General features: G+C 39.6%; 1 protein-coding gene across 3 annotated transcripts in view; it reads right to left on the reverse strand.

The window, feature by feature from the left end:
- Nucleotides 1-13994, reverse strand: part of Drd3 (dopamine receptor D3) — a 50650-nt gene that overhangs the window by 33572 nt on the left and 3084 nt on the right. For all 3 annotated transcript variants that reach the window (XM_004835691.3, XM_021263431.2, XM_021263430.2), the window contains exon 2: nucleotides 8852-9155. In XM_004835691.3, coding sequence (XP_004835748.1) covers nucleotides 8852-9121 — 270 coding nt within the window. In that variant the 5' untranslated portion in view covers nucleotides 9122-9155. The remainder of the gene's footprint in view (nucleotides 1-8851; nucleotides 9156-13994) is intronic.

Below are 13994 nucleotides of genomic sequence, written 5' to 3' on the forward strand. Positions count from 1 at the left end.
TTAGTTTAAACATTTGGCTATATAAAAACAAAAGCATAAGGGTCGGGGATTTAGCTCAGTGGTTCCGCCGCCTGCCTCACAAGCTCAAGGACCGTAGTTCAATCCCCAGTATCAAAATAAAACAACAACAACAAAAAACAAAGGCATAAAATGAATTTATAGGAATTTTGAGAATGAAAAGCTTAAAAAAGGAGATAGAACTAGTCTGATCTAAAGAGTCGTTCATAATCACAGCGATTTAAGGGAGACAGGGGAATGATAGATGCTTTTGCTTATTATTACATGGGACTATTGTGTGCTATAAATTCTCCCCAAAGTGGAATTCTATATACTAAATTTCATTTCCACATATCTACTATGCAATTATTTCTTTTCTTTTTTTATGCAATTATTTCTTAAATTGGGGACAAACTTGCTTTTTTTTGCATAATTGTGAGCAAGAGTGTTGAGGGTAGTAGAGGTGAGAGACAATAGTTAGGACAATAGCCAACCCTGGTGCTTGCTGGGTGCTGATTCACTCATTCATGCATTTAAAAAGCAAGTCCTTATAAAGCTCCTAATACTCAGTCCATAAAAGGAGAGTATATTATGTGTGTTAAGAGGTTTTACCAAAAGTACTTGCAGGGTCTACTCTTGAAGATGTCACAAAATAACCAGAGAAGCAAGGCGTCCCTGAATACAATAAAGATCAGCATGAGAGCCTAATATTGTTAATACAAACTAACATTTATTGAAAATCTACTCTATATGGGTCATCCACCCACCTGACCCATTTTAGGAATTTCTATAACTTTGAAACTTCAGATCTTGAAAACTGAATTTATTTTTTGCTGTATGTGCTCTTAGAGCTTTCGAGTGTCTATGTCTAATTTGATTGCAGATTAAATGACTGTTACTTAGCCACCTGGATAATAGCAAGAACATTCACTTGTTCTCTTCAAGAGGGCTCAGGCTTGCAAGTATATCTGAAAGACTAAATGGTGCCTGATGCACTCTGTATTTGTATTAATAGCTAACATCTATTGAACGGTTACTAAATGTCTGGTGTCGTGCTAAGCACTTTATATACATGGCCTCAAATGCTGATTATAATCCCATGAGAGGTCTCTGAAGAAATTGCATCTATCTTAAAGATTCCACAGACTGTTTGTCCTTGGCTGAGTGATTGTGACTGTGGAGAGCTGGAATATTGCAGGTCAAGACCAAAATTATCTTGGCCTATCCTTAGGCCCTTTAGAAAAATAGCCATTTACTTTTAACCTTGCATCTGACCTAATATTCTCATGACGATTAGGTAAAGCTCTTGGAATGTATCACTAAGCTTAGATGACTGTTAGCCTCCATCAGCCCTAAAGCTAAGGATCTTGTATAATATTCAAAAACTATAGAATAGATCTAGAAGAGATTTCCCTGCTTAGCTGTAACCTGCTTACCTGATTCCCTCACCAACGAATTTGTTCAGTGTTTTGATTTATGGCCTTCTTTGTTGTATGCTGTAAAATTCATGTAATCTCATCCATGGCAGAACAAGTCATTTAGGGTAACTTTTTTATTTTTGGTACCAGGGATCAAACTCCAGACCTTGCGCTTGCAAGGCAGGTGGCAGAACCATTGAGCTAAATCCCTGGCCCTAGGGTTCGGCCATGGCCACTCATTTTTGGCTCAGAATAAATCATTTCCTTATTTTCTTTAAAGCAGAGTTGTTATTTTACATTGACAGGATTATCATTATCCTCATTGCAGAGAATGAAATGAAAACTTAGAGAGGTTAGCACATTGTCAAAGGTCACATTGAAGGCTAGCAGAGACACAGGCACTAGAATGTAGATTGTCTGTACCTCCTATGGGGAGGCATCAAGAGAAGAGGGGCAGCTACTGGAAAGAGATAGAAGTGGGCAGACACCAGGGGAAAGAAGACAATCAGGTGCTCATCAGAGATTTTTGTGTGACAGACTATATCATTTCCTTTCTAGAGAATGAGAACTTGCCTGGTTGCCTTTATCCCAGGGTTGCATAAAACAGTGCAAAAGGCAATAAGGGCTGCTGCCTTTGGGGCCTAAGAGAAAGAACACACAGGGCAGATTTCTTTACTGCCTCTGTTAAGCCCCTAGGTGCCAAAGCCTTTAAGCTGTCCTCTGAATTCTAGACAACCACTGGAAGGCAGCTGCATTCTCTTGGTCCTCTTTGCCTGTCTCCACAATCTGCCATCAAAATTCCAATTTTCTCCTTGATCTTAGTTGAGTGTCAAGAAGAAAACAACCTGATTAGCTGATTAAAGTAATTCCCACTAAGGTGCCATCACTTAGCCATCCCTGGAGCTTACTCATTAAAATGATTCTCTAATTGCTGGGACTTGTAATGGAAATGTTAAAGTGTTCATTTCTTATATATAAATATATATATTTCAAGTACAAATATATAAATATTTTAACATATATATAAAATAGATAACATATGGTATATGTTTGTGGTGCACCCCTCAACACCATATAAATAATAGTAAGGGACCAATAAAGAGCAGCAAAATACCAAGAACATGCCAAGTAACCCTTACACATAATCAGCAACCCAGCGAGGTAAATATGATTTCTAACTTATAGGTAAATGGAGACATAGGGGTTATTTGGCTAAAGACAGATAGCTAGTAAAAGGTGCTGGATTTTAAACCCTTTAATATCAACCAGTAGTCTGTCTCTCAAAGGTCAGCCTCTTGAGAAGAGTACAGTTTAACTCCATTCTAATCTCATAGGCGGGAGAAGAGCTGACATTTGTCCATATGTTTACCCATATATTGCTATTTATTGAGTGCCCATTATATGCCTGATATTGGGCTTGAGTGGGTGTGTTGAAATGAATTATAAACCTATTTTTGTTCCTAGGGCCTCAGTATACAGTGTGTGTGTGTGTGTATATGGATGTGTGTGTGTGTGTGTGTGTGTCTGTGTGTACGGGTATAATGGAATTGAGGGCCCAGTAGATAGATACTAAGAAAATCACTATGATATAACATGTAAGTGCTGACAGTAAGATAAGTACAAAGTGTGGGAGATCATGAAAGGTAAAGTGATTTTTGAAATTAAAGCAGAAAAAAGTAAAAAAAGAAAGCTGATTGATTTAAGCTCTTTAGAGACATAATTCTTTCTCCCAAATTCTAATGAATAACTCACTTCAGAATTATAGGCAGCCAGGTGGTGTTACTCTCACTTGCTAATGAATGTAACTCCCTTTGGCAATACAGAAGGTGGGAGTAAGCAAGAAAGTATCTTCAGGTACTGAAGTTGGCTATTGATTTTCCACAGACACAGCCTAAGGCAGCATTTCCCAAATCACCTGAGGCTCTTGTTTAACAAATGATTCTCAGCCCTCACTCCAAATACTAAGACCGGTAAGTGATTCTTACTGCTTGGGAGATTTGGGAAACATTGGTCTGGAGGGCCTGACCTAATCTTCAGAAATGTCCTAAACTGGGCTCCTTAAGCATTCTTTATGCCATGGATCTCTGGCTTTTATGCCATTCCTCTGGCACTTCCAGAGGAATGTTTTGACGTGCATAAGGCAAAAAAATACAGTGGGGGGCGGGGCCGGGGATTTAGCTCAGTGGTTCTGCCGCCTGTCTCTCGCAAGTGCAAGGTCCCAAGACCGGTACAAAAAAATAAAAAAAATACATTGGTTCACAAAGGATACAAATTTTGTGGAAATATAGTTACCAAAGTTTTAAAAACATATGCCTCTTTAATAATTCATTAAGTAAGAACATATAGGGCCAATATTCCTCTAATTTCAAAGGAATGATGAATATAAACAATATTTCAAGATGTCTTCAACAACCATATTGTAATTTGAAAATACACATATCTATGAGTTCCAATGGTGACTTTTAGGATTGTTTTCTGCTAGGGGTTGAAGACTACATTCATAATTGAAGGTAGTGTTCAAGTCCAGCTTAGTGAAAAGAAAGGAGCAATTTCATTTTTTGGTGGAATCCCCCACTCCTGCTTTGAGGCAATGGAGTTTTAGTTGTTTCAGGGGAGCTATCCAAACGGCAAAGGTGAACTTTCTTCTCGAATTACCTTCTTCACTTCATTTTTGTTTGCCACATTTATAATCTTGAGAAGGATTTGCTGTGGGAAAACATAGGGTTAATAAATAAGAATTTTTCACTTCTTTGCATTCCAATTTCCTCATCTTTCCAATGGTAGTTTTATAGATTAGTGGTTCCCAAATGTTTTGGGAAATGACAATCTGGCTGTAAGTTACTTGGAGTGGGACTGGGGCTGGAGGCTTATTATGATGACTGAGACTTTTGGCCCACCTTGAAAATTCCTGTTTGGGAGATCTGAGAAAGACCGGACAGTTGGTATTTGAAAGAAGCAGCACCCCTCCCCCACGAAGGTCAAGCGCAGAACGGCTGAAAACTTAGGTTCATAAGACTTATAGAGAAGCTGATTTAATATGCAATCTCCCTAGCACATCTCCAGAGGAACTTTTCTCCAGGAAATGGCCAGGAATTTCTTGTGTTTGAGTCACACTTTAGAAAGGATGATTTAAGCCCTTCCAGTGTTAGCAGACTGTGACTTATCCAGAGATTGACGAAGAAGAGTTTTTCAGTGAGAAGTCTTCAATTGCTATCACCTGTTTTTTTAAAATTTTGAACTATAGTAAAATCTTCCCTTTAAAAATCCTTTTAAATAATCAATATCAAAAATAAATATCATTACAAGCTCCAATGGCTCCTCCCTCCCCAAAAGATTGTTCTTCTTTCCTGTTCTTTACATCTGACCTTGATTTCTTTTTCTGCGGTATGTTTTACTGAAGGAGCCAGGGAATAGAACCTTGTTCTATTTTGTTTGCCTACATTTCATATTGATTACATCTTTTTACCTGTTCATATTGGGGCCTAAGTATTCTCAGTTTAGTACAGTTGCTTCTCAACTTATGATGGACTAAGTTTCCCAAGCCCATTGGAAGTTGAAAATGTATTTAATACAACCAACTCACCAAAAGCCATGACTTAACAACCCAGTGCATTATTGTTTCCCCTTGGGATTCAGTGGCTGACTGGAAACTGCAGCTTGTTGATGCTGCTCGACGTCACCTGGGAGTATTACATTGTGTATGGCAGCCCAGGAAATGATCAGAATTCAAAATTTGAAGTACAGTTTCTACTGAATACATATTGCTTTTACACCACCATAAAATTGAAAAGTCATAAAAAAGGTTTAAGCCAATTGGAATCAGGTTTTCTTTTGCTTAGAGTTTAAAGTGTCTAAACTGAGATACTTACAGATTTTAGTTATCAAAGTACTCTCTCAGTTGATGACAGTTGAAGCTAACAGCAGCCCCCCATAGAAGGTGTTGCTGTCTTCTCCGTTTTGTTCATTTAATTTTGTCTTCTGACTCCTAGGACTAAGTCATTCTCATAAAATGGAATAAATGGAATGACATTTATCCCAGTAAATTCCAACAGTAGCAATGTTATGTGACAATTCATTGCCTACTTTATAGCTTACATTGGCCCCCTGATTCAGGTCTGCTCAGTTAGACTTCAGTGAAGACCTTAGAGAAGTGCTTTCAACTAAGCCATACAAGGGAGAAGTCTGTCTGTCTTTCTTCCTCTGTTTCTGTCATTCTCTTTCCTTCCTTCTCTCTTGACCTCACCCATCCTATTTTTGGCTAGTACCATCATACTGAGGACTTTGGTAGACCAGTTTGTCAAGAATGGTAAAGAGGAAGGATAGAAGAATATGGCCCATGAGTATGCCATGGAACAGCTGAATTAACACCAACACAACAAAAAGTCACTTTCCTCCAGAATTCTGATATGTGAGAAAAATAATCCCTATTTGTTTAAATCACAGCTAGTAAAGTTTTCCAGCATTTACAGCCTAAACATTCCTAACTCATAAATACTGGTGTCTGGAAAAAAGAGCCAATTCTCCTTCAGAGAAGATGGATGAATTCAAATCAAAGCAGGTGGGACTATGGACTTGGTGAACATTTTGGCTCCCAACTGTTGTTCTTCTCATGTGTGTCCTATTTTCCTTGGGCCCCTCAATCCCACAGCAGTCTTTGTGTTCAATCTGTATCCTTTCCTGTTAGGTATAAAGAAGAAATTACTAGAACAGCTACTCAAGCTGTATCATCATTAGGACAACTTACTAAGAATAACTCTTTGCTCTTCTCTGAGACATATGGATTTATATACTCATAGTCCTCATAAAGGACTCAAAGTGCTCTTTTGTTTTCCACTAAGGTACCTAATATGCCCTAAAGAAAGATAGTAAAATACTTAAGATTCAGAAAAATATAGACTGGTTGGGATAAAAGGCCTACTCCTCTGAACTAGAAACTTCTAATATCTTAACTAATTATCTATTACGAGGGCTGTTTTAAGTTGTACCCTACCTTTTGTCAAGACAGATCCTTTGTTGAATGTCAGAGAAAATGATGCAGAGACATTGAGTTGCACTGACTAGGGCCTTGAGACAAGTTGGTAAGACCAGAAAGCCCCAAAGTTCATTTCTCAGTGAACAGATATCTCTCCTCCCCCAAGTCTTCTTTATATGAATATAGAAGGCTTGTTGTTGTTGTTGTTGTTTGTTTGTTTTACTATGCTCTTTTTTTTTTTTTTTGTACCAGGGATCGAACTCGGGTCCTTCTCCCTGCGAGGCAGGTGGTGGAACCACTGAGCTAAATCCCCGGGCCACTATGCTCTTCATTACTGAATACCTATGTCAAATAATCTGGTGGTGGTTTTTCTGAGGGAAACCAAGACCCCCATCAGAACTTCTCTCACAGGAGAAAACCCATAGACACTACTACACAGACTCCATAAAGGCCCTTGGCCAGATTTAATGTGGCTCTCCATAAGCTCCGTTGTTCTTTTATCTCACCAGTAGAATGGGGCCATCATCTGTATTGGCAGGTATGGTTAGAAAATGATGCCATGGGTTTTTAATGTAGAAAAGTCACATTATCCATCTTCTAAACAAGTATCTTTGAAGGCTTTCCTATACATTCTAACGAGGCTCTGAAAACAATCAAATGGCTAGCCGAAGAGTGCCTCTGAGTGCCTTTGTTAGAAATACTAAAAGTTTGGAAGGGAGTATAGTGGGAAGGGAAATGCTCATTAGAGTGAATGTCCTTTGCCTGCATTTATTTCTGACATTCAATCTTCTGGAGGATTAAATAATTTTTGTAATGCATAGGGGTGGAAAGAAACATTTTATGGTGGTGGCAGTGGAGCTATGAATCGTTGAGCAGCCCACACTGAATTGTAGTACCGAAAGTGCTTCACACTCAAACAGAAACATCATGTTTCCAACTTTTTTCTATTATTGTTGGATAAAAAGTTATAAATGGTTCATCTTCCTTCACTCCAAAAGTCTGCCTATAACAATGAGTATAGATGCAGATGATGCCACCAAGAATTGCCCATATAATGCATACATTAAAGAGCAGATTTATTTACTTGTTCATATATAAAATATTTATTTAATACATGTTATATGTCAGGTAGTGTGTTTGGACTAGAGGAAAAGGAGAATAAAGATATAGCTTCTGACTTCAAGGATGACTCAACCTAATTGGGTTGACAGAAAAGTCAAGATAATTACAAGATCTTTCACTATCAGGATTATCCTTACTGGGAAGAATTAAAAAATATGTATTTCTCCAAGTATTCTCTTAGCCTTTAGATTTATATCAATCAGTCTAATTGTTTTTTCTTTTCTTTTCCTTTCCCTCTTTCTTTTATTTTTATATACCCTCATTGAGATCATAAGTCTAATTTTAGTTCTCAACCATTCTTTAATAGCAGTACTGGCATAGACAGTGTATGTTCAAGGCTTTTTCTCTCCCATGATATGTCATACTTAATTAACTGTCACCTTCACTATTAATATTAACTGAAATATTAATTTGATGAAACTTAATTTCTCTTAATCATAGCATCATTTTCATCCTTCATTGGATATCTCTTTAGAATGACACACAGTGTAGAGGAGAAATATTAATAGCACATCAAAGTATTTAAAAAATCTTTTTAGCAATTGTGTTTTCCCAGTTAGAATATCTATTTCTTGAACCAATGTAGGCACCCTAATTTCCTTGTTAGCAAATGGATGTTTTGTCTTGATCACCTACTGACTTGATTTTGCACTTTGAAATGAAAATATTTTTAAATTTAAGAAACATTTCTCCCCAGAAAAATTCTCCAGGGTCAGGTGCATTATCTGAGTGTACTATTAATGGAGGCATGAAAAATATAAATTTAAAAGTTTAGTCTACTCCTTCAGTAGCAGAGACTACGGAGAACCAGTACCTGGAGGAAAGAACTAAGATGGAGAACAACTGAACCATCAAAAGAAGTCTAATATATTAGCGCGGAACATTATTTCTAACTTTTCTCTCATTCATTACAATTTAGCTTTATTTTTCAATAACTTATTTATTTTTCCCCCTCACCCTTTATCCCTCCTGCACACCTTTACCCTGGATATATTGGACTCAGGTAAGGATGCACAAGGATTGCCTCCTTAATCCCCTCCATCACTGAGATGTGACTGGCCTGGAGCCTTTTCAGGAAAAGACCTATGGGTCAGTTCTAGTCATTTGGATTCTAGACACACTGGAACAGGATAATTAGCATTCCCTTGTTCCGATGGATGGGAGTGGATGGTGACTGCCTTCAGGAATATCATCCACCATTAAAGGGAGAATGAGAGGAGTGTTCCTTTCTTCCCCCGTTCCTGGACTACTGCAGAGAGTATGTTGAGCTTTAAAGCTCAGGATCTCAGGAAAGATAGACAAGCACAATTATAAGAGCAGCGTGCAGGTGGAGCCCACTCACCTCCAGGTAGACCACCCAAGGCATCACCAAGGTGGCCACCAGCAAGTCTGCCACAGCCAGGCTCACTACGAGGTAGTTGGTGGTAGTCTGCAAGGCCCGCTCCCTCAGTACAGCCACACACACCAGGCCATTCCCGAAGATGATGGCTAGGATGAGCGCACAGTAGGACAGGGCATAGTAGGCATATGGGCGGGCCCGGTTGGCACCCGTGGAGTTCTCTGCTCCGCAAGTGGAGTTGATGTAGCCACTCCACTGGCTCAGAGGTGCCATAGTCCAGAGGGAACAATCTGACCCAGAAGAATTCCTGGGAGGAGACAAAACAATGTTGGAACATCAAGCTCTTTGATGCTTGGATGTTTAAATATATTTTAAAATTTGTTGTGTGAACAAATATTTATTTATATGTAAAAGGCACTGTTATAAGAATTGGAGATACAGTAGTGAATAAAAGATAAAAATTCTTCCCCTTATGAAGTCTATATTCAGAGGGGAAGGCAGACAATAGGCAAGAAAAAGTTATCATATGCTTAGTGACTGATATGCATTTTGGAGAAAAATAAATCAGGGAGGAGAGTAAGGACTGTGTGTATGTAAGTGAATGTCTGAGTGTAATTTTCAGTAGTATGATCAAGAAGCCCTCATGAACTATTGGCAACTGAACTATTGGCAACTGAACTATTGGCAACTGACTCACGACCTGAAGGAGGTAGGATGCAGACCACGCAGACACCTGGTGGGAGAGTGGTCAGAGCAGCCAGCTGGAAGAGCTGGCATGTGAACAGGATCACAGGGAGGCCAGCATGCTGGAACCAAGTGAGGCAGCAGTAGTGGAAGGAAGTGAGTCTGAGAGGTTGTGTGGGACTATTGAAAAAACCATGCTTGGGCTCTAAGTGAGATAGGACACTGTTGCAGGATTAGAAGTCTAGCTCTATTTCCTACCTCTGGGACCTTGGAAAGATTACTGTACCTGTTTGAACTCCAGTTTTCTCCTCTAGCATAGAGGGGAACAATGGACCCAATCTCATATGGTTTTTGTGAGGATTAAATGAGCTATTATACATGTAAAACTGAAAGCCACACATGGCATCTAGAATACTATATATATGCTGTATTGGATATTTCTCCCCATATCAGTCTGTTTCTCTTAGGTTCCTTGTTTCCTTTCTCCCAACCTCTATTGTTGTGTTTGCCTTTCCTCCCATCTCCATCTGTCTCTCTTTACTTCCTTTAATCTCCTATTTTCTCTATATGTATCTTACATAGGGAATGATGAGTTTGGGAGGTTATGGAGGAATATCTCAAGAGTATAGCAGTCTCATACAGTGCTTTTTATATTTAGGGAAAATCCACGTGTAGAGTTTTATTTGAAACATCCTTATTTTGTACTATTTTTTGTTGGTATGGGATTGAACCCAGGGTCTTCACACTGAGCTACATCCCTAGCCCTTTATTTTGAGACTGGATCTTGTTAAGTCACCTAAATTGCCCAGGCTGAGCTTGGACTTGAGGTTCTTCTGTCTCAGCCTCTGGAGTACTGGGATTACAGGTGTGTGTCACCACACCTGGCAAACCATTCTAATTTTCAAAGATTTGTTACCAGTGAAAAACATTTGAGCCTTTATGAAGTCCTCCCTTCTGAAAGAGATCAAGTCTTGGCAAAGTTAGCTGGTGAAGGAGGCATGACAAAAATCCCAGGAAAACATGCACAGAATAGTTCTCAAAGCCCTGCATGTGGACTTCTCACAATAACTCAAGCAGGTTTTCAATAAGATGGCCTAGACCTGACGTCAGCCTGAGGAGTGGATTATACAAAAAGGACAGTCCTATTGAGTTTTTGCCACTGTGTTCACTCTTGCATGGTGGCCTGTCCTCACTTTGTAGAGTGTACTTCTTTTCCTACTTTTACTTGGCCCAAACTTGCTCTGCAGAGCCGGTTTCTTTTCCTAGCTTTAATGAAACTTAGCTACCATTTGTGGTGTTTTGACCAATTCTTTTCCCAGGGCAGAAAGTGCTTAGAAACCACCTGCAGAAGGAGACTCCAACACTCCAGGACCCGATAACACTCTCACTTTCTCCAAAATCCCATGTCCAAGGGCCAATGACCCACTAGGTTTCAACTTCTAACCTCTAAATGCTTTTCAAACCCCTTGCTTTTCAAACAGAGAAATTAAGACCCAGAGTAATGAGTAGCATGTCTCAGTCCTATGGCTTATTAGTGGTAGAACCAGCATACAGCTCTTCAAATTCTTTCAGTGTCTCTTTTGGCACATGAAAGCCATAGTAACTGTCATGTCACCATTCTACTGGGAAGAACCAATTCTCAAACTATGGAGATTTTGGATTTATAGTGGGAGAGGCATCAGAGTTCATCAGCGGCACCCTAACACGTCTGTTGGGTCCCATCCCTGAAGAAAGAGCTAGGTTTGCATATTCTGTGGGGGCACAAAAGTGTTACCATTTCTGAAGAAATTGCCTTTGGGCCAAAGGTAGCAGTATGTTGAAGTCATGTGCTGGGGAAGACATATGCCCTGTGACTTACAGTGTGGCCCTGAAATCCTATCAAGACTGACTCCTGTCCCAGGCTTTGGGCTTTAGTGGGCCCTGCTCTGGTCCTGTACTATGGGCTGAATGTTCATGTCCCCCCAAAATGGATCTTTTGAAATCCTAACCCTCAAGGTGATGATATTAGGAGGTGAAGCCTCGGTGAAGGGCTTTGGAACTAGTGCCTTTATAAAAGAGACCAGAGAGGTAGTGGTCCACATTGTCCACCATGTAAGGACATAGTGAGAAGATACTTATTTATGAACCAGACACAGATTTTGCTGGAAGCCTAACCTTGGACTCTTCAGCCCCCAGAAATAGGAAAACTATACTTCTGTTGCTTATAATCTGCCTTATCTGTGGTATTTGTCATAGCAGCCTGAATGGGCCAAGATACCTTCTTCCGACTATACCCTACTGACTGTGCCTAGGGGCAAGTTCACTAAGAGTCCACACGCCCCCTTCTAGATCACACTCCTGGTGCAAAGATCATGGAATTCTCTACTCAGCTGTTTCCACATCTGTTTCCAAGGCATCATAGGCCTCACTTTGGATCTGTCACCCTGAGGGTAGACTGTGCCATGTATGCATGGGACTCCTGGGCCCATGCAGTACTCTTTGTTAAGCTCAGACAAATATCTTCAATGTAGCTGAGGTGGGGAGAGAAGACCGAGTCCTTAAGTAGGATAGGATTGCACTCTCACATTTTGTATGGAATTTTCAAGGGCCCTGGAATCATGAACTCAAAACTAGCCTTCCACATTATAACATATTTATATTTGGTAATGATTTTAAAACGTTTAGAGATGGTATATATGGGCCACTATTGGGAATTCTTGCTTCATGTTCTAGCAGAAGTAGAGGCTGGCTTGGTGGCCAGGATTTGCTCTCAGTCTTATTGTCTGCAGCTTTCCTTGAATTAAGGAATTGGCCTCATCATGGCTATTATTTTCTACCTCATTTGGAAATGTTTCAGCCTGTAATGTAAAAGTGTTAAAATGAACAAATGATTGGGAAGGGGTGACCGACTTGGAATGAATTCAGAGAATGTTTAAAAAATATTCTTTCTCTTGGCACATTGTTTGCAGTCAATATATTTTAAAACATAATAATAATTCTTGATAATGATTATAATTTTCTCATTATTCAGAGAAGGGTAGCTGCTATTCTGTAGATAATATTGCTGCTGCCAAGAGCTTTTGGAAAAATACAATGCTTTCTGATTTTTCACCACAGTTCCACCTCCGAAGAGAGGCTCAGGCCCAGGACACCTTCCCTTCCCCATTAAGGCCTTGGGAAGCAGTGGCCAGAATCATTCTTTCCTGGAGGCTGGTGTTGGTTAATGATGTCTTGGCCTCTTCTCAGATGTCAAGCAGGAGGGAAGCATAACACCTTAGGATGTTTGTCACTACCTTGCTGGACTTTTTCCTCTGCCAAGAGGTTTGACAGCTGCTTAAACATAGTACATCTGAGTGTCAATGGTTAATTATAAGAAGGAAAATCCTCAACCCTGAACACTGACTCTGAGCCTGATGTTGGAATTACAATTGCATGGATTTCTGATTTCTTTTTTCAGATTGTATTGTCTCAGGCCTTAGATTCTTTATAGCAGCAGGTGGGTAAGCCGTGGTTGTCCAGGCAGTTCTTGATGAGTTATGGATGTGAGAGATAAAAGAAGAGATGAATGAGATGCTTGCCCACTTCCTACCTCTCAGCCAATTACTTCAACATTTTTTCCTTCATGGATTTTTTTTAGTCAGAGTTGCTTATATAATACAGAGATGGGCTGGGATTTTTTTCTTTCTCCCTCTGATAGTTTGCTAACAGAGAGTAAACTGGTCTCAGGTAGGAAGATGCTGAGAGACTGAAGAATTCATTAATTCAATAATCATTAAATAATTCATAATGATAGACTGGTTTCTTCATTAGCAAAACATGGATAAATTATCCCTCCTTCATATTGTAAAGAGTAAATGAAATTATATATGTAAAGGGTTGGCACTCCTGGGCTGGATAATTTTTTGTTGTGGAGGTCTGTCTTGTGCATTGTAGGAGGGTTGGCAGCATCCCTGGCATCTACCCACTAGATGCCAATAGCACACCCTCCCCCCCAAGTTTTGATAATCAAAAATATCTCCAGGTATTGTCAAATGTCCCTTGGGGGAACGGGCAAAATTTCTCTCCCCATTGAGAATCAGTGCTCTAGCACAAGGTCTGGAACATACGCTTGAAGTATGTTTATTTTTTTTGTTAACAGGAAAGTGTGAATAAGAGAAGTTGTCAGTGAGTGAAGCTACAGTTGCTGACTGTCTAATGGACTCCGAAATTAGGAGGTTCCTGGTGGCTTCAGCAAAGAATGTTAGGAGATGGGAAAGCAAAGGCAAGGGCTGCATTACCAGCTGGCATTTAAAGATTCATTACCTACAGCATTAGTAACAATTTTTCGGAGGCCCTTAAAATTCTTATAAATTACTGATTTATCTCAATCATTATAGTGTACTCTGCATCTCTTAGAGGGTATAACTTATTTTGTTTTGTTTTATTGTGTTTTGTTTTGGTTGGTTTTTTTTCTGGTACTGGGGATCAAACTCAGGACCTTCTG

This window comes from Heterocephalus glaber, unplaced genomic scaffold, assembly GCF_053883595.1.
Source record: "Heterocephalus glaber isolate CG9 unplaced genomic scaffold, H.glaber_assembly_v1.0 deba00000122, whole genome shotgun sequence".
In the NCBI taxonomy this organism is placed as follows: domain Eukaryota; kingdom Metazoa; phylum Chordata; class Mammalia; order Rodentia; family Bathyergidae; genus Heterocephalus; species Heterocephalus glaber.